Raw genomic sequence first — 23,665 nt, 5'->3', positions numbered from 1 at the left:
TTCGACCCCGTAACTAATGATCCTTACATATAAGGCTGATGTGAAAGGCACTTTATTCCAAAAAGTACTTGGCAAAATAGATACAGTATTGCTGTCCAGAAACTTTAGAGGCCCCCTTACATTCTAATCTTTGCAAGATATTTCAGTCCACATGCAGTCCAGATACTGAAAATGTCTGCAGTCAAGAGCTGCTAGGGATAGCTGGCAGAAGCTTCAATTCCCCAAGGAGTTGTGAGCTTGCTAGAAACAACTTACTTTAAATCTGCACAAGTAGGCAGCTGGCCTCATCTGTCAATAAACGAGTCCACAGTAACAGAAGACCATTAAGAGAACAGACCCCAGCTGTAGCTGCAATGAGAAAAGGCATTAGAACCAAGCCCCGGAACTGATCCATGTTCTGAGTTGATGATTTTCACTGCTACCATTGTAGAGACAGGATTGCTTGAGAGTCATTTAACAAAAGAATAGCTAAGAGATTTTTGTTTCTTCCAAACTATGTGTTAGCCTTGAACCTGTATCCCATCTTAAGTACTTTTTGTTACCTTGAAGGGGAAGGGATTAGCAACAGTCAAGTAGCACCTCATACTACAACAGTTATGGGGGGGTAATTCCTGGCCAAGATCCTGAGTGTTAGGGAAGAAACCGTGATTTTTTCCCAGGAAAGTAGTTTATCATTAAGGAAACAACTAACAACTAGGGAATCTACCTTTTACTCAGTTAGAGATTACCAAGTAGTTTTGCCATAAAGATCAAAAGCCTAATCTTTTTTATTCCAAACTTGATCACAGAGCAAAATGCCTGAAAACCACAGAACCTGCAAGTTAATTCAGTCTTAATACTCCTCTATTGCAGGAATGAGCTATACATGTATAGTGGAGAAGGAGCATACCTGGTGCTACTAGAATTAGCACTCAACTAGTATGGTACTAAATAGTTATCAGAGATGAGTATTATCTTCCCACACCCAAAACAGTTGTACAATTTATTTTTCACTCCTACAGACACCCAAGAGGCTCCAGAACTTCAAGTGATTGCTATCTTATGGCCATTGCAATGAACTGAGTTCTCACAGAGAAAGGGACATCTGGCTCATTATTGTGCATTACAGGGGACTTCAGTCATTACACATGCAGCAATGGGGGCTCTTCAGCACTGAACCTCCAGGAGCAGGCTGCCACAATAGCTGCCAAGTCACAACTCACGTTCCTGTGCACAAGTGCAGCAACTACCACGACCCAACTTCCACTGGCCATAAGGAGTAACTGTTAACAGCTTGACACCACTGTGAGGTTATGCATAACATGCTTTGCAAGGAAGGACCTTATACTTACCTTATACTTGCATGGCAGACAATGTTTTGATCTGTCTACACCCATCATGCCTATCAGTGTTGCCTCCTAAGAGCTTGCAATAGTAGTTCAGTATTTTTAGCCAGTGTCAATCCTAACTTAGGAGTCCAGTTGGACTTCTATGACAGGAGACCCCCTCTGTCCAGTACTCTGCAGAGTATTAGGCTCAAGAACAAACCTCTGGGAAGTCGGTAGTGTATTACCTGCCTGGAGTAACTGAAGAAATACTTCATTATCTGGCTAGCAATAGTAGTGTAGCCTACTAAAGGTTTCAATTTAAGAGATACTCTATTTTCACTGCTAACATAATAACAGAGAACAACACTTTAACTGCTTAATGTTTTTTATTTTTATCCCCTCCTCTGCACTTAGGTTTTACAGTGGTTTCTTAGAGATCATTCATTCTTGTAATCCTCTAAGAGGTAACAGACAAGACTGAAACAATCATACATACAAAATTACTTATGTTTACAAATTTTTGGCAATCATAGTAACCCGTTTTTTCCTATTGCCATTGCCCCAATCATTGAAAAAGACAGTGTACAATAATTTACATCTGAAGTATTTCAAAGTGCTTGATAGTGATTTTCCAATAATTATTTACAAGTGGCCTATACACATATGTACAGGTGTTACAAGTTGTGGCTGGAATATGGCTTTCTATGGAAAGTGCTTTATATTTGGTCAGTGGTGTTACTGACTAACCAACCAAGGGTTACTGATAAAAATGTAACCAGTAACAGCTGAATTGTTGTGGACATGTATTTACAGAGGTTGTTGTTAAGCTGTATAAAATAGCTATTTACATAAGTGTTCCATAAATACAGAAAGTATCTTCTTTCTTCCAAGAATGGAGGAAGTCCTTCAGCCACAAACCTGGTTACTATCCCCAAGGAGTGTAAGACACAAGTAAACTGGAAGTGATTGCTAATCAGCACTCAGGCCATATCATCATCTGTGCTTACAACCGATATCTGCAACGAAGTAAGTACAAGTTAGCTATAACTGTACTAAAGACAGAAAACTCCACATATCATAGCTAATTCTGCGGGCTATGGTACAGCAATTAACAGGAGTGAGCCTTCATGCTCCATGTATTATTTGCCCAGTAATTGTTCTAATACTTGTCTCTGCAGGTTACAGATTTATATCTGCTCTGCCTAAGAAAGAGCAATTGCAACTAGACCTTTTCTCTATCCTAGTGGGGGTAACTATGTTAGAAGCTCCATGCACAAGTAGAAGTGGGCAGCTATACAGCAAAGGCATACCATTTCCCACCACATTCAGCACAGATTACTCCATCCCAGGTGTAAGACACCAGTTAACTACTACAACTTTAACCTTGATTAAAGAGACAAGTTCTCAGCTGACTCAGCCCAGTGGTCTGACTGCAGCCAGCAGCTTTGAGACACAGACACCTCTCCTAAACTCAAGTCAAATATCATTTGGCAGCCTGTCTACTCCAAGTATTAATGTGGAGTCTCAGACACATTAATAGGTTTACTTACTGCAGGGTAGGTGTGTCCTACTGAACCACTGTGTCTTCCAATATCAATTGTGAGGTCCTCTTCTGTAGTTTTCAGGTACACTGGATTATCAAAATTCATGCTTTTCATGTTCTTGTGCTGCCAGTTGCGCCACATGAAGTAGCCAGCTGCTGCAGCCATCACCAGCAATACTTTGGGGAGACAGATTGCAAACATGGAGTAGGGTCAGGTCAAGCTCTTGACTAAGACTGGCTTGTCCCACCACATGGGGTCCAAAAGGCTAGTGAATGCTGTACTCACCAACAGGAAGAATGATCCAAGCTGCTGATGTTCTTCCAGGTGCAGTTACTTCAGATGTACTGCTAGTGTTGAACCCTGCATGAGAATTTGAAGTAGTGAATGTGCTTACTCACAGGCTGGCAGATTGTCATATGCTCTTCCCAAGCCCAGAAGCTGCTATTATATTAGCTTCTCAGTAACACACCACTAGAAGAGCCTAACAGGCTTCATCCTGTATTAGCAGGAAGCTTTTTTTATTGCTTGCCTTCTCTGAGGACTCCTGAGATTTATGGAACCTATAGGTTCCACACTGTCATAAGTGAACTAATTCTGTTTAACACATGCTCCGGCTGTTGTACTACACACATGATCTGGCCTGTGTTCTCTACTTGCATGCAAAGTAGAAAACTTCCAAGTAGGCTAATGGGTCAGTTTGCTTTAATTTCTCTAATGTTTAGCAGTGTGAGTTATTGGGACCAGTACCTCCAGGAACTAGTCCAACAGTTGGAGATTTTTCTGTTGTGCTGGTATCTTTAGCCTCAGTGTAAGCCACAGTTGTTCCAGTACCTGAAACTAATTATAGATCAAGAACCCAGTTAATCCTGAAGTTCTGCAATGGCTTTGCTATGAGAGCCATGGTAGTGGATGTTTAGCAGATGGCAGAAATGATCATGCAGCTTTTGTTAGCTTTATTGGGAACACTGACATTAGTTTATTTCACTTTTCACACCCTCAGCAGAGGGTTTTTGGTGAAAAATAGTTCCAAGAACAAGGCCAGACAGTTAATCAGGGATGAATTATGAGTATTTAGAGCCACAACAATAGTAAGCCCTCCCATCCCTCACATAAGGTTTTCTGAGTGAGATTTTAGTTCCACAAGTTCATTGATTAGGTACAGCCTTTGATACCCACAGCAACCTTTTAGATCAGCCAGCTGAGGCCAATATCCTCCCATTCAGCACTCTGACCGTGGCAGTCAGAATCAGCATGCAATACAGTAGGGTGGCACCTTGGAGTTTCTAGTTCCACTCCACTGAATAAACATCCTGCTGTATAGTCAGTGCTGACCATAAGAGCAGCAGCATGTTGATTTGCACCACAAAAGGAGGTACAAACTTCCTTGGATAGCAACAGTTGCTGATCAACTTTTCAACACTGTGTTATCTATATGCAGATCCATGTTAGTTAATACCCCATGGTTAAGGGGCTGAGTATGTTTGTGCAGGTGCTTGCTGTCTGCAGAAAGCCATGGAGGTCCAAGGTCTTGTTGCAAATGATGATGATGATGCAGAAGCCAAGCATGGACTTTGAACAGCATCTGCAGACTTCTGAGGGCAGTATTAATCATGTTAGAAACCCTTCCTCTCCAAGATTACTTAGATGAGATTCACTCCCATATTTTCCAGTTACAGGTCCAGTACTCCCCTACTCCTTCCCCATCCCCTGGTAAAGATTTCAGCTGTGTTACAATACCTGTACATCTCCGACCATCCTCTTGCAAGAAGTATCCGACAGGACATGCACAGGTGTACTTTGGAGAACGTTCATTTATCTGAGGAGCAGGCAGGCACAGGTAGCTACAGCCTCCATTCACCACGTTCTCTTCACACCAGTTCCTGCCTGTTGGTACAGCAATTAACAGGAGTGAGCCTTCATGCGCCATGTTCCATGTGTATAGCATAGTTATTTGCTCAGTAATTGTTCTAATAGAGTTACTTGTCTCTGCAGGTTAGAGATTTATATCTGCTCTGCCTAAGAAAGAGCAACTGCAACTAGACCTTTTCTCAGTCCCAGTGGGGGTGTCCATGTTAGAAGCTCCAAGCACAAGTAAAAGTGGACAGCAATACAACAAAGGGATACCATTTGCCACTACCCAAACAGAGGAAGCTTCTTACAAGTATACACTGACATAACTACAAACTGTATTGAAGTTACCTGAGGGCTGAACAAGTTCATGATATACAATGATGTCCTGTGCATCATTGAGGTTATTCACTAGGGTAACCAAGTCAGATCCAGTAAATTTGTTGGCACCATAGACTGCCTCATTTTCTCCATCAATCCAGTACACACGGTCCTAGAAGACAACGTCATTGCATCCCATTACCTCCATGGTGCTGTCAGTCCCATCATTGCCTGCCACATACTAGCAAGAAAACCATCTTTGACAATGAGCATAGGAAGTCATTCTTACCTCAAATATTGTCAGAGCAAGAGGATGAGGAAGGAACATATGTGACTTCAGCACAATTCTACGGTCCTGGCCATTCAAGTCCACACTTGACAGCATATGTAGTTTAGAATCAAGCCAGTACAGGCGGCTTTTTACAAGATCTAGGAGGGGAAAACACAAAACATATTTACTGTCTACATGGAGAAAACCTCCAAGGCCTCCTGCAAGAATTGGAACACCCAAAAGTTTAAGAATAGTTGCAGTGTTGTCCTAATTTCTTACCATTCCAGAATGCAGAGGGCTGCTGCAGTGATGCCTAAGCGGCCTGTGCCTCAACTATAATATAGAGCAGTGTAAGGAAAGTTACTGTTTCAGTATCTGAGAAGTGCTGTCTGTGCCTGTTGCAGCATCTCCAGGCAAGCAGAAACTTCCCTTTCTCAGAAGCTGAAAATAGTTCTCTGAAGGATGACCTTGGCTTTCGTAGTAAAAAAATTCCTAAAGCTCCAGAATACCTCTGGCACAGAGACAAGTTCAACATACCTAGAGCAATTCCATTAGGCCATTGGATTTCTGTTGTCACAAGCTGCTGTCTGTCAAATCCATTCATTCCTGCTTTTTCAATTTTTGCTGGCTCACCCCAGTCTGACCAGTACATAAAGCTGTGAAGCAGAATTTATGTTGTATGATGCACTATAGTACTGTGTAGTATCACTCTTTATTATGACCAATAACTAACAAAGGCTACCTAAGTCAGTTATCAGAACATGAAGTAGCTGGTAGGTCCACTCTTTCAAAAGAACAGGACAAATACTCACCCAGAGATAGGATCTACAGCAATAGAAGCTGGCTCTCTCAGCTCAGAGAGAAACAAAACCTTTCTTTTTGTGCCATCTAGGCTAGCTACTGAAATGGTCTTTGCAGTTGAGTCAGACCAGTAGATGTTCTTATAAACCCAGTCAACAGCAATTCCTGCAGGGCTGTGTATGTTGTCCAGTATTCTGACGCGCGTTCCAACCTTAACACGGGTATCAATGGAGGCACTGGAAGACAAGAAGTTACTTGCTTTCAACACTCCTTGGCACACCTCAGCAAATCCTGCACACAAATCTCAGGCAGTCAATGCAGAAAATACATGTGGGACTTCCCACAGTGGGCCTTCTGTACAATTGTAGGAGCTATTACTAGTAAGTGTGACAGGAATGCACAATGCTAGTTTTGAGAACTTGCATCAGCTGTACTTTGTCATTAGGAAATCAGGAATCTTGTTCTCATTACCAGAGACTAGAGAAATATCCTGGGTAAAAGGATGGTTTAGGGAAGCACACTAAGTTCAGAAGCTGAGTCCATTTACCTGAAGATTGCTTTTTGGCTGAAGTCAGCCCAGTAAAGCTTTTGCTCAGCAATATCAGCATCTAGAGCTACAGAGTTTCTTAGCTGCTCTACCAGCTGAATGTACTCTTTCCTCTCAAGGCCAATCTTCCTGATATCCCGGCGGTTGGTGAAAATTAGACATGGTTCTTTCCCTGTAAAAAGAGTGTAAGTGTTACCTATACTTTTAGATATGCAGTGACATACTGTTCTTTTACGAGAAGTTTTAAGACTCATCATATTTAATATTTGCCATTCTACACTTTCTAGCAGATGCCGACAGAGGTCTTGGCTGTACCATACCTCTCTCCACAAGGGTCCTCCTGCCCAGGGAGCAGACACAACCCATTTATGTCAGGCAGCTTTAAGCACTGTATCATGGCATCATTCGAAGTGTGAGTAGTGTTCAGATCAGTACAAGTTACACTGGCAATAGCATGACTAGTCTCAAAAGCACAGTAGCATAAACAGTGGATCACTTGCTAGCTCGTTTTAAAGTGGGGATATAGAAGACTTATGCCAATACTCACCCACTGCCTTGCACACCCCAGTAGCAAGATCCATCTGATAGCCGCGGCTACACTCACATTTGTAGCCCCCTTTCAGGTTGATACAGATTTGACTACAGATACCAGGGTTCTGGCATTCATCGATATCTGTAAAAACAACAACAATTTAATTTATTCTCACCTCCAATACCACTAGTAGGGTCCACATTAAACTACTAGATACTTGCCTCCACAGGTTCTTCTGTCTAGAAGCTCAAACCCAGCTGGACAGTCACATTCATAGCCAATAACGAGATCTCTGCAGATATGAGAGCATCCTCCATTGTTCACCAGACATTCATTTATGTTTGGAAGAGAGGAATCGGCCCCTTCTGAGAAAGCACGCATATTTAGTCTTATAGTCTTAGTCATGGAGAGCTTTACCAGGTACCCATCCCTCTTCTAATGATGCCCGTCACATCTGATTAACCATTCTGGTACCTGAAGTCACATGCAAGACACTCTCTTCAAATTCACGTTTGCTGTCAGCACCTTTATCTGTGTTACAAGCAGGCAGCAGCAAAGACTGAGGCTCCTAGAAGTTTCCAGGAGCATTCTAATGCATTCAAGTGCCTTCTGGCCACAGAGAAGTCATCCCAGTTTAGCTGGGATAAAACTAGCATATTAAATACATTGGTCTTGGTCGCAGTGTTTGCCAACAAGAAGTGCAGATGGGCATTCCAGACTCACATCTGACAGCTCAAAGTATATGCAGTAGTCAACATTGCATAATGAGCTTATTCACTTACTACACTCCTTTAGGGGCTCATCACTCCAGTCCTTGCAGTCTCTCTGCTGGTTACACACCTTATTGATATCTATGCATTCTCCACTTCTGCACTTGAATTTGCCAGGTCCAGAGCACTGAATAACTGAGATAATGAAAATTGTGAGGGTGACTACCAGCTTCAACAGATATTCTGCAAAGATTTTATTCTTGCTTAGTTCCACACTTACCATTGTTACAATTTGCTTCATCAGTGCCATCCAGACAGTCTCTCACACCATTGCACTGCCTACTCCCATGGATGCAGTTCCCATCTTCACATCTAAACTGGTCTGGTCTGCAGGTCCGAGAAGCTGAGGACACAGCCATTACAGACTTTTACTTCTTAGCTTTACTGAAGGAAAGAAAATAAAACAGAAGCCAAGCAGTACCTCCTGGAGAAAGACCAAGTTAACTTACGGCAGTTGACTTCATCACTTCCATCCTTGCAGTCAGGATCTCCATCACAGCGCCACTTTTTGTGGATACATTCACCTGAGCCACATTGCACCTCACTGGCAGAGCACTTCACAGGAGGTGCAGGCTGGCGGCCACATTGCTGTAGAGATTCATCTGAGTGGTCAGGGCAGTCAGCATCATCATCACACACCCAGCTGCTGGGGATGCAAGTGGAACTCTTGCACTGGAACTCGTGAACTCCACAGGTAGGAGGTGCACACTCCAGTTCATCACTGCCATCACTGCAGTCATCTTGACCATTGCAGACAAAGCTCTTGGAAATACATTGCCCACTGCTGCATGTGAACTCTGCCGGACTACAAGTCACATTGCCTGGGGTAACAGGAGTAAGAGAGATTAGCAGATTACCACAAGAAGGCTGACTTTTTTATGAAGGTGTTTTGCTTGGCAGGTTTTTCATCAGCTGCAGCTGTTAGCTGATAGAAGATCAGCATCCTGTATAAGGCTCTAGGAAAGCCTAACTGACCATCTAGAGGACATTTGGGCCCCACAGACCATCCACCTTGCTACTAGACATTATGAGTGATAGGCATCAGATTTGAACTACTGAGTGAAAATAACCTTCTGAAGTAGCTAGGCTGTCCTGTGCTTCAGATTTTCAGCCTTTCAGAAAACAGGCTCTAACCCCGTGAAACAGAGACAGGTGAGAGAATTGATAAATCTAGAGTAATAAAGACTAAGATTAAGGTAGTCAGATGGTCAGCATGTACTGCAGTTTGAAATTGAAGTGTTTTGTGCTGGTCCCTGGAACAGCAGTGGCTCATTTGCCTGGACCAGCAGAGATAACAGATCAAGATCTTGTACCAGTTGATTCTGTTGTTAAGCACACCCCCATAACTTATGCCAGTTCAAATTATGCTGTTCTAATAGCGGTGTAGCTAGCAACTCATTATGCCTAGGCTGATAGTTTTATCAAATTAATTACAAACACTGTCTGTAGATTTACTTGTCAGATTAAGGCACTTGTTTGATGAGTAAGGCAGCAACTCCACAGACACATAGCAAAAAAGTCTGGAGATCTGCGTCTCATTAAGCCATCCAGGTAAGTAAGATGGGTTCTGCTGGAAGCCAGTCCTGTCGCTTTGGTTTGGTCCTGTCTCAGGACACCTCAGACAACTCCTATGTATGCAGACTCATTGGAATAAGCCAGGAATGCTGTACTCAGTGCTGCCAGTGGCAGGTCTACTTGTGTACCAGCCTGAAGTTGGTTCCCCCCTCCCCACGGACACCTGAAATCCAGCTTCACAGAATACTTCAGGATAGGGCTATAAAGCAGATCAGTTGTGCCCTTGGCTAAAAGTCACTACTACACTTTTAGGAGACAGTTGTTAATGTAAGCAGCAACTAGAGTTACTTGTTCAGAAACTCTCCAGAGAACAAGTTCTGATGTTTGGCCTGTTATGTGACTAAGCCTATGGGTAGGGCTAAAATTAGCCAGAGAAGAAAGACAGATGCTGAATAGCTTGTATTAGTATAGCTTTTAACTTAGCAGGATAGAGGAGTGTTAGAAAAAGTTTCCTTTTTTAAGTGGCTGCAATTGAAGATGAATGTAGGAGAGATATTGATACTCTGAAAAATTTATCTTCCCAGGTATACTGCCCAGCTAGCTCCTCTGCAGACAAGTCAATTTCAAATAGAGTTACACAGCCACCATTTCTTCCCTTACCACAATTCTCTTCATCTTCTCCACTGTCACAGTCTTTTTCACCATCGCATTTCCAGGACACTGGGATACATTGGGTTGACTGAGGACCACAGCTGATTTCATTTACCCGGCACGTTCTCATATCTATCAAAAAAAGTTCAAGTTCAATTTAAGAGCTACTGATCTTGGGTTTTAGCAGTTGTCCTGAAAGATGAGACTGAAAGACTTCAGCTCTGGACAAAGTTGCAGTTACTTAGATGTCAACATCCATCAAAGCTGATGGCTTCATCGTGGAAAAGGTTACACTGTTTTGTAGAGTTCAGTAAAAGAAGATGCTTTCAACTCCTAGTAGATCTAGTGGTTAGGGTGCAGGACTCTCACCGCTGCGACCCGGGTTCGATTCCCAGCCCCCCGGGCAGATGGAGCTCGTCAGCCTTGTAAGGCAATCCATCTAAGAGAAGGTCACTGCCACTGTCCAAGCTTGCTCGGCCCCGGCAGATGAATCTCAGGATTAAAGGGTGGGCTCAGTTCAGCGCACGCTGTGTCTCACCTAAAAAAATCCACTGCGCAGGCTCGAAGGGTTAATGACCTTTCCCAAATCTTCGCTCACGAAGACTGGCCATTATAGATTAGTATTATAAGAGTATCTTTGTAGCGGTATCTTGTGCAATCTTGTGATTGCACACCAGTTAACACTGTAGAAGCCTGAACTATAACAAGTAGTAGTAGCCAGGAGTAATGCCACAGTGCAGTAGGACTTGGGGCTGAAGTATTCCTCAGTGTGGATCCTATTGATACAGAGATGATGCTTCCTGGACCTATATTCCTTGATGAGTTACCACAGTTAAGACTGGGGTTGCTAATCACAAGATCTCAGAGTCAAGCCTCTGCACTTCTACTCCCACTCCCAACATAGTGTCAGACACTCAGTCCCTACACTAGCTCTGGCAGCATAGGGACTGCACTTGCAAAGTAGTTGCCTTGGAGAACACTTGGTGGACAAGCCACAGTAGTGGTCAGGCCTGCCATGTTCTGCTTGCTGCTTCTGACTGTCAGTAAAACCTTGTACTTGCTCTCTCTTACCAGGACAGGTACAGAGTGCATCTTTTTAAGCAGTAAAAAGTCTCAACAAGACGTCGATGTGGCCAAAGCCAAACTAGCGCTTAGCAAGGTGCTCTCCAAGACAAGTATATCCTTCCTTTGGGAGCACCAGGCAGCAAGCAGGCAAGACATCAAAATGCTACTCCCCACAGGCTTGCCTACACCACCAAGCCAGGTTAACTTACGGCACAATTCAGGACTTTCATCAGACCCATCCTCACAGTCTGGATCCCCATCACACTGCCACCTATTAGGCACACACTGGCCACTGAGGCACACAAAGTCAGATTCAGCACATGTCTTCTTCACTGCAAGGGAGAAAGACAGCCACTTGTTAAGAGACCAGAGCTCAGCTTGTTTGTTGCTGACAGAGATAAGCTTCTTTGCCTAGGAAAGTTATTCAATATCCTTAGTTCTTGGATGTCTAGTGACAGCCTAATAACAGTGCTGTTTAACACTTCTTAGAGAGAGTTATTCTGTGTATAGAGAAACATTTATATTCAACTAAGCAGGCACTGAAGGACCACTATTGCTAAGGGAGGATAACCTGGTATATTAGCTGCTGCTTTGAACAGTCTTAAGTAAAGTAAGGCCTATTGATCTTAATATTCAGGTTTTGAACTCCAAGTTTATAATTGAGGCATTTGATTTGTCATTACAGAAGGACGGTACTATGTAACTCAAAGGTAATAGTTTAGGTCTGCTTGAGCAGACTGGCAGTTCAACTACACTAGTTGGATATTGAGTATGTTTTGCCTCATCTCCAAGTACATTTAGTCATCCATCTTGGCTTCTGTGTCTGCTAAAAGCAAGGGTTGGCAGCCAAAGCTTGACTTAGTGTTTATAGGAGACTCCAAAGAATCACTTTCACACATAAAACAGGGCATTTAACCATGGAATAGCCAACAGCAGAGTGCTAACAGCAAACACTTTACATTATGTATTCAAGAAACAAATGAGAACAGGCTTTTTTTCTGTTCTTGTCAGTTATCACCCTCCCAAGGAAAGGATTTTGGTCAAGCTTTGTCTCAGTCACCCATGTCAGGCAAGTTTGACAGCACTCAGGAAAATTCAACTGCTTGGATGGATACAAGGCATCAAAATAGTCATGCAGTTGTTCTAACAAATGTGTTTTCTTTGTATTCCAACTATCTGAAGTGCTCGACTGGATAAGCATCTCTCCAACCATCCACTGGTAACACCCCACTTTCAACTACCACATACTACTATAGAAGTATTATTTTGATTACTTACCACAAGCACTCTCATCACTGCCATCTGAACAGTCTTCATCACCATCACATTTCCATAGTTGAGGAATACACCGTCCATTACTACATGCAAACTGGGATTCCTCACATTTTACTCTCGCACCTTCAATGAAAAAAAGGAACCTAAGCATGGATACTTTTTAGCAATATTTCCTCGCTTTCCCCTACTGCTGATAAAAAAGCTACCCCACCCACCTTACTAACCAGCATAACATCAGCATGAAACCAGATGTGAGCTCCAAATCTTTGTAGTCCCCTTATTCAATAATGAAAGCAGAGCCAAAAGCCTTCCTTCACAGTACAAATGCAGAGCTTAAGCACTATGACAGTCCACCTGCCAAACTGGAACAAACCAGTCTCAGTGTTGTTCTTAAGTTTGTTTTTTTTCAAGGTAGGGTCAAGTCTGCAAGACAGACGGATATGTGCACACGACTTCTGCTGTCTAGCACCTAGCACTGCATTCTCAAAATTCTTCAAACTTTAAGCAAACTGGGTTTAAATTTGATTAATGTAAAGCTGAATTTCCATTTCAATATCCTGCTGCTAACACATTATAGCAGAATGCCTGAGATGTCTGTAAAGATAGCTTAGATAACTGCTCTGCAGCTGAATAAGTTTTCACGATTCATGTTACTCCTCAAACAATGGCTCCCAGAGACATTCCTTAGTACACACTAAAAAAAGTGTGATGTTAAGAGAGTAGGATAATTTATCAGTTCCTTCTGCAATCAAGTCTGTTTCACAACTGATAAGCAAGTTGAGAAAGGTACTGCTCTCTGCATGGTCCTTAAAGTGCATTTTCCAGAGTATCTTCAGCTCTACAACTGTATGACCCCATCCCTTAAGGGAACCTACTTTGCCTTGAAGCCATGCCATAACTGTCACTAAAAGCAGTAGCCTGCTTCTTCAGCAGCTAAGCCAGAGCTGTTTCACATAACGCATGCAGGCAAGTCTGTAAGATCATGCATTAGTATTGGCTCCACATGCCTACAGCACAATGCAAGACCTGTGCTCCTTTTTGGTTTACTGCATTTATTTAGTGAAGGTACTTTGTCTTGGTATTCCAAAGGGCATCAAACTTCAGAAGATTATTATCTGCTATTATACATCTTCTCTGTATAATGTGCAAAAAGCACAAATAGAAGGAAGCTATTGAGACATTTCACATTATATTGGCTACCCAAATAGGCAATCACAAATCCTGGACAGAGTACAAGCAAAAACAACATGAGCAATTCTACCTGCTGAATATCCCACATAAATTCATGGTCAAAGCAAAAATTTGAGACAGCAGTTTATTGAGTTCTGTTAATGTTTGTTCTAGTAGCCTTACCAGTGCAATAAAGCAGTAACCCACTTGTTAGACAGAGTAAAGCCGTAAGAACTTTTTGCATGGGAACTGTATTCAAAGAGTGTCAAAAATCAGAACATCAGTTCTTATGTTCTCTATTTCCATCTCTCATTTCTTTTTCCGTTTGGGAATACTCCAGAATGCGCTAATAGTGTGGTTTTGTAAAGCTATTACTATTTGGTCATGAGCTGTCAAACAAGCAGCTTGCCTTGTGCCAGGAGGCACACTCCAGCCAGCTTAGAGCAGGTGTAGAAGCCACAGCCAGCAGCTCACTCTAAGCCTGACATCACCTTGTTGTCCAGTAACCTCTAATAGAAGTAGCCTTCTGCTTGCAAGCTCTGATCACATATTATTTCAGTTTTTACTGTATTACTATGTAAAATACGCAACAACTGACTGCTGCTACTTTTGAGACTTTCTCATCCAGGCTTTCAGAGTGAGAGTAGTCAACCTTTCCCAAAATAGCATACAGTGATATTAGACTAAGCCTGCCACTAAGGGGATCCCAAAATAACTCCACAGTCCTTAGTTACTCTATTTCAAGCTAGAATCACGAGAAAAGGCTTGCTAAGACTGCCTAGTACACTGTGACTTACAAACATCACATCACTTTGACCAAATGCTGTAGGGAAGCTACAACTGAGGCTAAATGAAACCACAGCTGAGTTTGGAGTAACAGCTATAAGTTTACACTTACAACTCTTACAACAAGCCATTCCAATAAGATATCATTGCTTCTGCAGCTGATACCAAGCAAAATGTCAGAGCAACTACTTTTGTTAGCCCACAAACATGTAAAAAAATTGACAACACCTAACACCCACACAGGTGCACAAAGGTAAAGGTCAGCATCTGCTGCTGCTCCTGAGGATGTCTGTCAAACTCTAAAGGCCACTTGGAATGAGCTCCAGTTAAGATGAAGGTTGGTTCCAGACAGTAACAGGTCCCTGTCTTTCATCAAGCACAGTTCTGCAATGTCAGGTAACCATTTAGTCATGACACTGTCAGTCTAATCCACTGCTATTTGAAGCAACAGAATCATACCTCCGTTGCAGCTTCAGTCACTAGATACAATGTTTTTTAGATCAGCATCAATTACCCATTAATTCAAAGCTTCTCTTTATGTGCTACTCATACACCAGAAGCACCTTCACACATTTTCTCCTCCTTAGAATATGTCTTAGTAAAAAGAAGTGTTGTAGAGAACCAGTAACATCACTGTGAGAGAGCCTGTGATTGCTAACATGTATTATTTTACTGTTCCCCAGGTAACTACTTACTAGAAGTTGGCTCATAAGCAGAAATGAGTGCAGGGTGAAGGAGCACAGTAACACTGACTACCCAAGTTAAACTACCTTTCTCCATATCTCTGCTATCACTGTTAGTCTCAGCCCCTTAAGCAAGTTGTCAGCTTACTTGTCTGGGCAGCCTCAAACATGTGACACTTGTGTACTGTCATATGACACCAAGTCCCAGAAAAGCTTTGAACAGTGATTGGGAAACCTTGTGAGAGCATGAACTAGCTGAGACTTTTCCCAGACCCTGGCAACTGTAACTAGTAGTAGAACAGAGCTGATGGGGTCACTGACTCAAATTGAAAGAAAAGTCTGACTAACTTAGCAGAGTTGGACAGTGGAAGGTATCTCTTATGATCATTTCCGAGCACACTGCACTAGCGATTTCAGTGCCAGACAGCTTGGCCCTTCATACTCCAGCTGTTTAATCACGTCTGTTGAAGACTGGGCACGGGAGCCCATAACTGGGAACTGAGGGTCGACTAGAGCAGACATTTCTTCTCTTCCTCTTTATATGAGGACTGGATACAACAATGCCCTGCCTGGGCTCTGCCCAACAGACCTGGTGTGTGACCTACTGCGCAAGTTAAGACTATGAGGTCCGGCTACCTCTCAGCATACTTTGCCAACAGAGCGAAGATTTGTCACTTAGGCCTACTTTAGGGCTATAGTGAGGAGATTTATGAGCCATATTACAATGAAGACATCAACTGTCCACCTCCCACCTGAGAGTAGCCTGGACCTCAGCGCCCAAAGGAAGAAAGGAGTCAGCCAAATGATTATTACTTCCACTTAAGGGAAAATATTTTCAAATGACCATCAGTAGCCCCTGTGCATGACCACTACCACAGGAGAAACAGCTACTACGCCGGGAGGCAGCCCTGGGGCTGGCCACGAGCAGCGCTGCTGGCGAGCGCCCAGCATCGGGAGAAGGGACCCGGCGCTGGCAGGGCTCAGCCTTGCCACCAGGTGGAGATCCCTCATGGTGGTTTTACCCCGGGCCCTGATCTAGAGCCATGCCAACACCGCTGGATAACACAAAGCCGAAGTTGCACCGTAGTTTGACAGCACCTTTAACGCCGCAGGCTTCCCAAGCGCTCCTCTTCCTCTCTCCACAGCAGAGCTCCCATCCTGCCCAGACCTCCGCCGTAACCCCCAACCACGCACACCCTCCCCTCAGCACGGAGCAGGAAAATAGGCGCCCCCATGGCCCCCGGGTCGCTCCCGGGAGATGTGCAGCCCGGGGCGCGGGGGCTCGGCGCGACCCGGGGCCCGGCGCGGAAGGCGGCGTTTCCCCTGACACGAGGGGCGAGGGGGCAGCCGCGGCTCCCCTGCACACCCGCGGGCCCGGGCCCGCCCCGCGCCCCCCCACGGAGCCCCGCTCCCCGTGGTGCAGCGGGCACACAGCCCGAGAAACCAAGGGAAAAATAATGGAGAGAAAGAAAAAGAAAGGGTGGCGGGAGAACAAATCATCGCATGGGGCGGCGGCTGGAGCTGCCCCGGCGGTGCGCGCCCCATCCCGCTGCCTCGGCCCCGCACTCACCGTCGGCGGCGGCGGACAGGCAGCCGACGGCGAGCAGCAGGAGCAGCGCCCAGCAGCGCGGGACCGCCCGCCGCTCCGTGCCGCGCCCGGCGCCGTCGGCCGCGGCGCTCGGGTCTCCGCGCTGCCAGTCCAGCCGCATCGCCGCGCCGAGGACGGGGAGAGGGCGGGCGGGCAGGCAGGCACCGCGGTCGGAGAGGCGACGAAGAGAGGCGGCAGCACAGAGGGGGGGGGGTGTCCCCGCGGCGCTCTTATACCGCCGCCCGGCCGCCCTGCGCGGCCGCTGGTGACTCACGGCGCCGCGCCGGGCGCCGGTTGGCTCGGCAGCGCCGCCCGCCCCCGCTTCCTCCTCCGCGGCACCTGCGGCGGCCGCGGCGCGCCCGCACAGCCCGCTCGACGCGGCTCGGCGAGGCACGGCCGGCGCGGTGAGTGGCGCTGCGGCGGCGCGGTGCGGTGCCGCGGGCAGAGCCCCCCGCGCTGGCCCCGCCCGGTCCTTCTTCCGCGGTCCGGGGGCGGTGCGACCCTGCCCCGCCGCCAGCCCCGCATCGGAGCGGCGGAGCGGGGCAGTCCCGGCGGGAGGGGGGCGCGGGGTGCCGCGGCTTTGTTTGTCCTGCTTGTCCCCAGCGCCGCCGCCGCCGGCCGCGCCCGGCGTGGGGAGTGGGCGATGCGGCTGCCCCGGGCCGGGCCGGGCGTGCCGAGACCCGCGCTGCGCTGGGGCTGCCCCACGACAAGCGGTTGTTCCCCGCGGTGCCCGCCGCCCCATGAGCATATGTTCGTATGTCGGTGGGGTTTTCTCTCCCACTGTAGCGGAACTTCATTTAAAACGAAGCAAGAGCAGCTCTCGAGAAAGAAAATCACTACTTCTGCGTTATTCTATCGCGGGGTCCTAGTTAATTAGTAATTGCACAAAATGATATGTCAAAGCCGTGTAATTACAAGAGTAACCTTTTATTTTAAGGAAGAGAATTTGTAGTTTTGTTCCACGTTTGTAGCGTTTTGTATATCCAATTATGTCGTGGCGAAATGTAAAAAGAAAAGGAGGGCTGGTAAAATGCAAAGCTGGGTTTGTACACGCGCTCTTTGAATTTGAAATTGTGCATTCTGAAATCCTATGGGGTTTTTTCGTTTATTTTCATGGACTTGCTATTTTATGGTAATACTGTTTGCTGTGCTTTTCGTGTTGTAGTGGAGACGTAAACGTCAGCAAGCAGCTCTGCTCAAAAATTATGAAAAAAATGGTTGCTGTTTCTTTCCTTGGAAATGAAATCATAATTTATTAGCCTAGTATTTTAAGTCTTTTCCAGTAACGTGAATGATTCCTCCAGTATAGCAAGTATATTTGAGGTTCTGCTTCCTGAATGCTATAACACATTTCTTTATGTATTATTTGCAGAGTGAAGCCCTTTTTGATTCGCATCCGGTTGTATCATGACTGCAGTAAAGACAAATCGTATTACCTCATGAATAACTTTGGAGTGTATTATCCCTTGGAGTTCATGTAATGAATGAGTATCCACATCATCCAAGTGGGCAAATAGTCGATGTATTAGACTTGCTTAAAAAGTCAAGATTGGATTTCATGTAACTGAAATACGTCTGGGAATTATATTTCTGATATACGTTTAAATGCGAAGAGAGCAGTTCCTAGTGTTTGCCTCCCTAAAGCCCCCCTACCTCGTGGTCTCATATGCTTCTTCAAGCAAGAAAAATCTATTGTGTACAAGGGGGTTGACTGGGGTCCTCGGGAAGATGGCTTAGTGTAAGTGGCACGCTGAAAGCTTTGTTCTCCTTGCAGATCTTCAGCATGACATACTGCCTTCAGTCAGGTGCTCACTGTTGCGTCGTCTACTGTGCTTTGAGCTGAAAAGCATTTTCACAAATGTCCTGCTATCATTACAGGAATATTTTGTAAGCCACACACTTGAGTGCATCAATACACAAGAAGACTCCAGTCATGCAGAAATACAGAGCTGGACATAACTTAGTGTATGCTGGTAGTTGATGGCATTCCTTGTTTGTCTGTGGAAGATACAGATTTACTGGAAGGAGGAAAAGAAGGCTTTGTCCACTGCATTATCACTGCTCCATGAACACCTGCAACTAGGTTTTTAATGGGAATCCAGCTTTCTGTCTTGGATGTACTTAGCTCTTTGTATGCCTAATGATTTAGACTCCAAAGCAGAACTTGCTGTAAAGTAATTTTTGGTGTTTCAATTAAGTTGAAATGCATGAGTAAGTAAGTGCATGAGACTGATAATCCGCAGGTTTTGATGGAAACTCCACAAAAGAATCTCAGAACTCCTTCCTTAGCACCATCCCTACAGGAAGAAAAGGGCAGGTAGCCTGTTGGATACTACGAGACCATCTGCAAGATCCTTGGGAACCATCTGCACTGAGGTTTTGTGCCTTTGCAGCAGCCACAGTCTTGCAAAGGCTTGCTTCATGTGGGAATGGGAAGGTATCTGGGAGGATCTGTAGTTTGTATAATGAATTTTAGAGTAACTTTTTTCATACACACAAGGATACAAACCAGAATATATCTGTACAGGAGAATAGAATAAAATTGTCGGTCTCTGTTGGAGATATGCACACTTGGGAGAATAGCAGCCCTACTGTGCTAATGGTAATGTAGGAGCAAAGCACCCAGGATGGTCTAAGGCTTAGGAAGGATGTTGAATTTTGTAGGGAATGTGAGCTGACTCTTGTAACCGTAACTCCTTTTGTCATCAAATGCATTAACATTTGCTTTGTTTCAGTGTGTGACCTGCAGTCTTTGGTTTTTCAATATGTTTGAATTTAACTTCTTCAGCTTTGGGGAAGTCAGGAAGCTGCAGGCAGTAAGTAGTTAAGAAAGTGGATGACCTCAAGGAGTGCAGAGAGGGAATGTGAGGAAAAGCTGACACTGTCATCTTCGTTAGGCAAGTTCCAATAGTCAAGAATGATTTCCAAGGGTGCTCCACTCCTGTACTGCTCTCAGAACCAGTCTGTCTCAGAACTAGAGACATCTTCTGTTATTATTTGCAATAATATATATATATTCAGTATGTGCTATAAATACATATGGTATGCAGAGTACAGGGCTATTGTTTCCAAAACTACATAGGCAATCGTGCGGGACTAACCAGGTTGGCTTCTTCTATTGTACTGAGCAACACATATGCATATTGTGCAATACTATAAAGTGTCTGTATGTATTTGGATTCAGTGACATTTCACATGATGTGAAGGCTTGTTGCAGATTTCTCATTTGCGATAATAAGACTTGCCATCTTCATGTGTGGATATTCTGTGGAAGAGTCTGTGCAAAAACTGAAGTGTCAAGTGGTATATAGTATTAGGTGTTATGGATAATTGTTTGACTACTGCTAATTGTTTTTAGAGAAGTCTTCAGGTTCTATCCTGTTTTTGGACCTGCAATTGGTGAATATTCTTGAATATGTGATGTTCCCTTGAAAAAAACTGGAAAGAATTGCCAAGAAGCTAAGTGAACCAGTCAGGCATTGCCTTTGCCTTAAAATATGACACCAGTAACAAAAAATGGCATCGTGTTACCTTTCCTTTTGGGAATTTTCATGGATATTGGGCTCCCAAGACTTTCCAACATCAATTCACCTGTTAATGCATTTGGACTTACCAAAAATGGATAAATGGTTCCATCCTTTGGGAAAATTAATTTGCTCTGTTGGTTGTAGAGTGTAAAGGCAACTTAAAAGAGAAAATAAAGAACAAAAAGGACCTTCTGGAGCACATGTAATACAAATTCAGTGTGTTTTGTGTTCCTTTCTCTTTTTACCTTAAAGACCATATAGCCTTCATTTCTAAATGAATTCCTAAAGCACTGGGATTATTGATTCAGCCTCAGGTCTTAAATCAATGGAACTTTTGCCTCCAGCACCTCTGGTGAAGGACATGAAGTGAGGATATGTCTACAGTATTCCAGCTAGTCTAATAAAGGAAAGCCTCATGAGTAGAAAAAGCAGCAACTACATATCATGGGATAGCACCTTACCTTACAAAAATATTTTCTTCACTGTGTGTTGCTATCAAAGACATTAACTGCTTGTAAGATCATTGAATGCCTGAACTGGCAGTAAACCAAGGAGGTGTGTTCATAGCTATATTTTTGGAAATGCAGAGCCAGGATCTATATTACTGGCTTCAGAGGAGTTGTACAGAGGATGAGAGAGAGAATGCATCCTTTGGGAATAATTTAAAATAGGTATGTGCATGAATCCTGATGCATGTGATTGTGTGGCTGTATCTAAGGGATAATTTGGCCTATTTTTTCTTTTTTTCCTTTTTCTTTTTTTTTGCAAAGCCTCGCTGCAAACTATGTGAGGGTTTCTACTGTTGTTCAGAGTGCTGTTCATGTCCATGTTCTTTGTTTTGTCTGCAGCTGTGGGCAAAAAAAGGAGAACAAACACATACGCAACTTTGCAGTAAAAAACCACCTTTCCTGTGGTGTTCTCAGGATATCTAACAAACAGTGAATTAAGACTCATATAGAAAAGTCCTGCTTCCCCTTCCTGCCGTCATCGTCTGAGCTATAAAAATGAGGCAGAATTTAAGTCTCATTGGTGATTTTAATTCACTTTTTTACAATTTTTTTAATCATTAGTGGTACAAGAAACCTGTATAGTTCATCTCTAAAGAAGGCTAGAAAATACTTATCTCTTTTGGGTGTATTCTTCATGATGGCTAAAACAATGGATACAATTCTTGATCTGCCACCATCAATTGGAATTTGCTGCTGGTTTCTGTGAGGACAGGATTTCCTCTTCTGTGCTACCAATTAGTTTGTTTTCTTTGTATGGTCACTTACTAATGGGATTCCCCTGTTTGTGAGTATGTGTGATAAGTGCACTTTATTTAGTGTTATGATATTGGAAGACATCACAATAGCTACATCGTGTTAGGAACAGAACCTGGAAGTATTTGATTTGTTTTCAAAACCCAAGTTTGTGTTTCACTGGTGGTACTGTGCAGTGCGTAAACTTGCAAATGAGAGTTGTATGTCATGCTTTGGAACCAAAACTTCCACTACCCTTTTTTTTTTTTTTTTCCCAGTAATATATGGTAAAACTTCAGGTGTGAAAAAAGAGCCTCCATTTCTGTCAGATGTGGCACAGAATGTGGCCCGAAAATACAGCCTTACGAATTTTGCAGGTGTGTGGTTACTTTGCCTTTTTATGTTTATCTTTAGAAATGAGATACTCTTTAGCCTGTAACATCAATTCTATATGCTTAGTAATAAAACAAAATTGTTGATACTGCAAGATTTATTATAAGTATATAGAAGCTGGAGTATATTCTGATCAGATTTTCTTGTGAGAGAGTCTGTTAATATGAACATCTATTAAAATTCCATCAGAAGTGCATGTTTGTAAAGTTTTACAGTGGAAAAAGAGGAATTCAAAGTTTGTTTGCTTTTCTTTAATGTACACTGATTAACAGTGTACATTGTATATGTTCACCTGTGTGGAAGTACACACGCATACACATGGGAAATATGACATTTGTGTTCCAGAAAACTCTGTATAGAAATAGAGAAGGATATTAATATTTGTGTTCTTCTTTACAAAGCATGAAAAATGGTGGGGTGTGTGTTAAAAATAGTTAATTTAAAAAAGTAATTATATAAATGGGTTAAAATTTCAGATTTTGATGTTGTACCTGTACAGCATAGGAACTAATGGGAAGCAAAAAAGACATGTTACTGGCAAGCTTGGAGTGGGCTATGATGCTCTTGAATGGTAGCAGAGAAGTTTTTAACCAGGCGCTGGTGAGGGTGTCACTAGAGAGGTATGACAAGAAATACTAGTTTCCCTTTGCGTGGACATGTGAGCAGATGATCTGGAATATTTTGGGAATGTCCAGATTTGGAGGATAATGTGGAAACAGAATACAGTATATTAGCCTGAATATAGGAACTTCTGAATATGTTCCCGATTCACATGAAAGGTAACAAATGTCACAGAAAACCAGTGTGCATCTGTAGAAGAGTAAGTTGCAGAGAGCCATGTGAGGGAAGTTCTCCCTGTTCAGTGCAGAGACGCTATGGCACTTGATGATCAAAAGAAGGATGAACTAAAGACATGGTAAAAGAGCTGTCCTAGGCTCATCAGTTATTTGAACACTGGGTTGTGTTTTCCATGTCCCATAGTTATTGCAAAAATGATCTCTTGTCACACTGCATTACCCACTCATGTTTTAAATGTAAATATCATTTTTCATCTCTAAGGGTGTTGTAAACTCTTGCCATTTTCATTCATTAGCCCTTCCTCTTCCCCATATGTTTAAGTTTCATGGTCTTTTTTTGGATTCTGTCGTTAGGGAGAAGGTGGAGTATTCGACAGGCAAATGGTCAAGCTCTTCTCTGGTGCAGGTGGTGTTTGGTAAGAAGTGGTAGACAGATTTACAAACTGAGGAAATGCAGTATAACAGCACTTAAGTTTTAAATTACATTGAAATTGATCAGTACTGATATCTCTGCATTTATATGCAAAGTAATACTGTTCTGCATGCTGAAATATTGTTAGATGTTGCTTAAAAGGAAATTGCTTCTGTGAAATGAAATGACATCATGAAATACAGTTTCTGTATTTATTTGAATAATATAATATAATGTGTTTAATGTATCTGTTTGTAGCAATACATGGACTCTAACTTTAGTTCTGCAGATTGAAAATCAGCTTCCTTGGGCCTTGGGCTGTCTGAGGACATACCTGGATAGGATAGACATAAATACGTTCTATTCTTGTGAAGTAGATATTTCCTTGTTACAATTGCTTTCAAAAGGAAAAGGAGGGTTTCTTGGTGTTTTTTTTTTCCACAGTGACATCTACTGTAAATCTTATCAAGAGTATCCTGATGTCTTGTTTCTGCAATACCTAGTTACCTTCTAATTTCCACACAGAATTTATTATTCTGTTAATTTTGTTCCCATTTTTTCTGAGACCAACTGACTTTCGTGTTTAGTGACTGTGCCAGTTTAGTCCCTGTCCTCCCTTAG

At 43.4% G+C, this 23,665-nt stretch overlaps 1 protein-coding gene and 1 long non-coding RNA gene across 5 annotated transcripts in view; one reads left to right on the top strand and one right to left on the bottom strand.

Moving 5' to 3' along the window:
- Positions 1-1,674: 1,674 nt before the first annotated feature.
- Positions 1,675-16,867, bottom strand: VLDLR (very low density lipoprotein receptor). 4 transcript variants are annotated; one of them, XM_017808291.1, is made up of 19 exons: positions 16,657-16,867; positions 12,451-12,570; positions 11,382-11,504; positions 10,117-10,239; positions 8,391-8,762; positions 8,162-8,284; positions 7,954-8,076; positions 7,393-7,536; positions 7,187-7,312; positions 6,640-6,811; positions 6,104-6,328; positions 5,829-5,947; positions 5,310-5,449; positions 5,051-5,192; positions 4,589-4,735; positions 3,599-3,688; positions 3,137-3,211; positions 2,858-3,027; positions 1,675-2,323 (listed from the first exon to the last, which is right to left on the bottom strand). In XM_017808291.1, the coding sequence occupies exons 1-19, from the start codon at positions 16,793-16,795 to the stop codon at positions 2,288-2,290; spliced, it is 2,709 nt and encodes a 902-aa protein (XP_017663780.1). In that variant the 5' UTR covers positions 16,796-16,867; the 3' UTR covers positions 1,675-2,287. The 4 variants fall into 4 exon arrangements, with proteins under 4 accessions (XP_017663780.1, XP_017663781.1, XP_017663782.1 ...); XM_017808292.1 differs by having other exon boundaries at positions 7,393-7,533; XM_017808293.1 differs by lacking the exon at positions 3,599-3,688.
- A 177-nt stretch (positions 16,868-17,044) lies between these two features.
- Positions 17,045-23,665, top strand: part of LOC108494125 — a 39,676-nt gene continuing 33,055 nt past the window's right edge. The window contains exons 1-2 of the long non-coding RNA XR_001873748.1: positions 17,045-17,078; positions 18,047-18,412. This is a non-coding gene — a long non-coding RNA (uncharacterized LOC108494125). The remainder of the gene's footprint in view (positions 17,079-18,046; positions 18,413-23,665) is intronic.

This window comes from Lepidothrix coronata, unplaced genomic scaffold, assembly GCF_001604755.1.
Source record: "Lepidothrix coronata isolate B3197 unplaced genomic scaffold, Lepidothrix_coronata-1.0 Scaffold22, whole genome shotgun sequence".
Lineage (NCBI taxonomy): Eukaryota > Metazoa > Chordata > Aves > Passeriformes > Pipridae > Lepidothrix > Lepidothrix coronata.
This window is presented reverse-complemented; position numbering and strand designations above follow the sequence as displayed.

Bases quoted from the DNA above. Each gene is read 5' to 3' on its own strand.
- VLDLR (XM_017808291.1), bottom strand. From the start codon at position 16,795: ATGCGGCTGGACTGGCAGCGCGGAGACCCGAGCGCCGCGGCCGACGGC. The intron at 8,285-8,390 runs GTAAGTTAACTT...CTGTGTCCTCAG, and splicing joins AAGTGATGAAGTCAACTGCC to CTTCTCGGACCTGCAGACCA. The intron at 7,313-7,392 runs GCAAGTATCTAG...TTGTTTTTACAG, and splicing joins AGACAGAAGAACCTGTGGAG to ATATCGATGAATGCCAGAAC.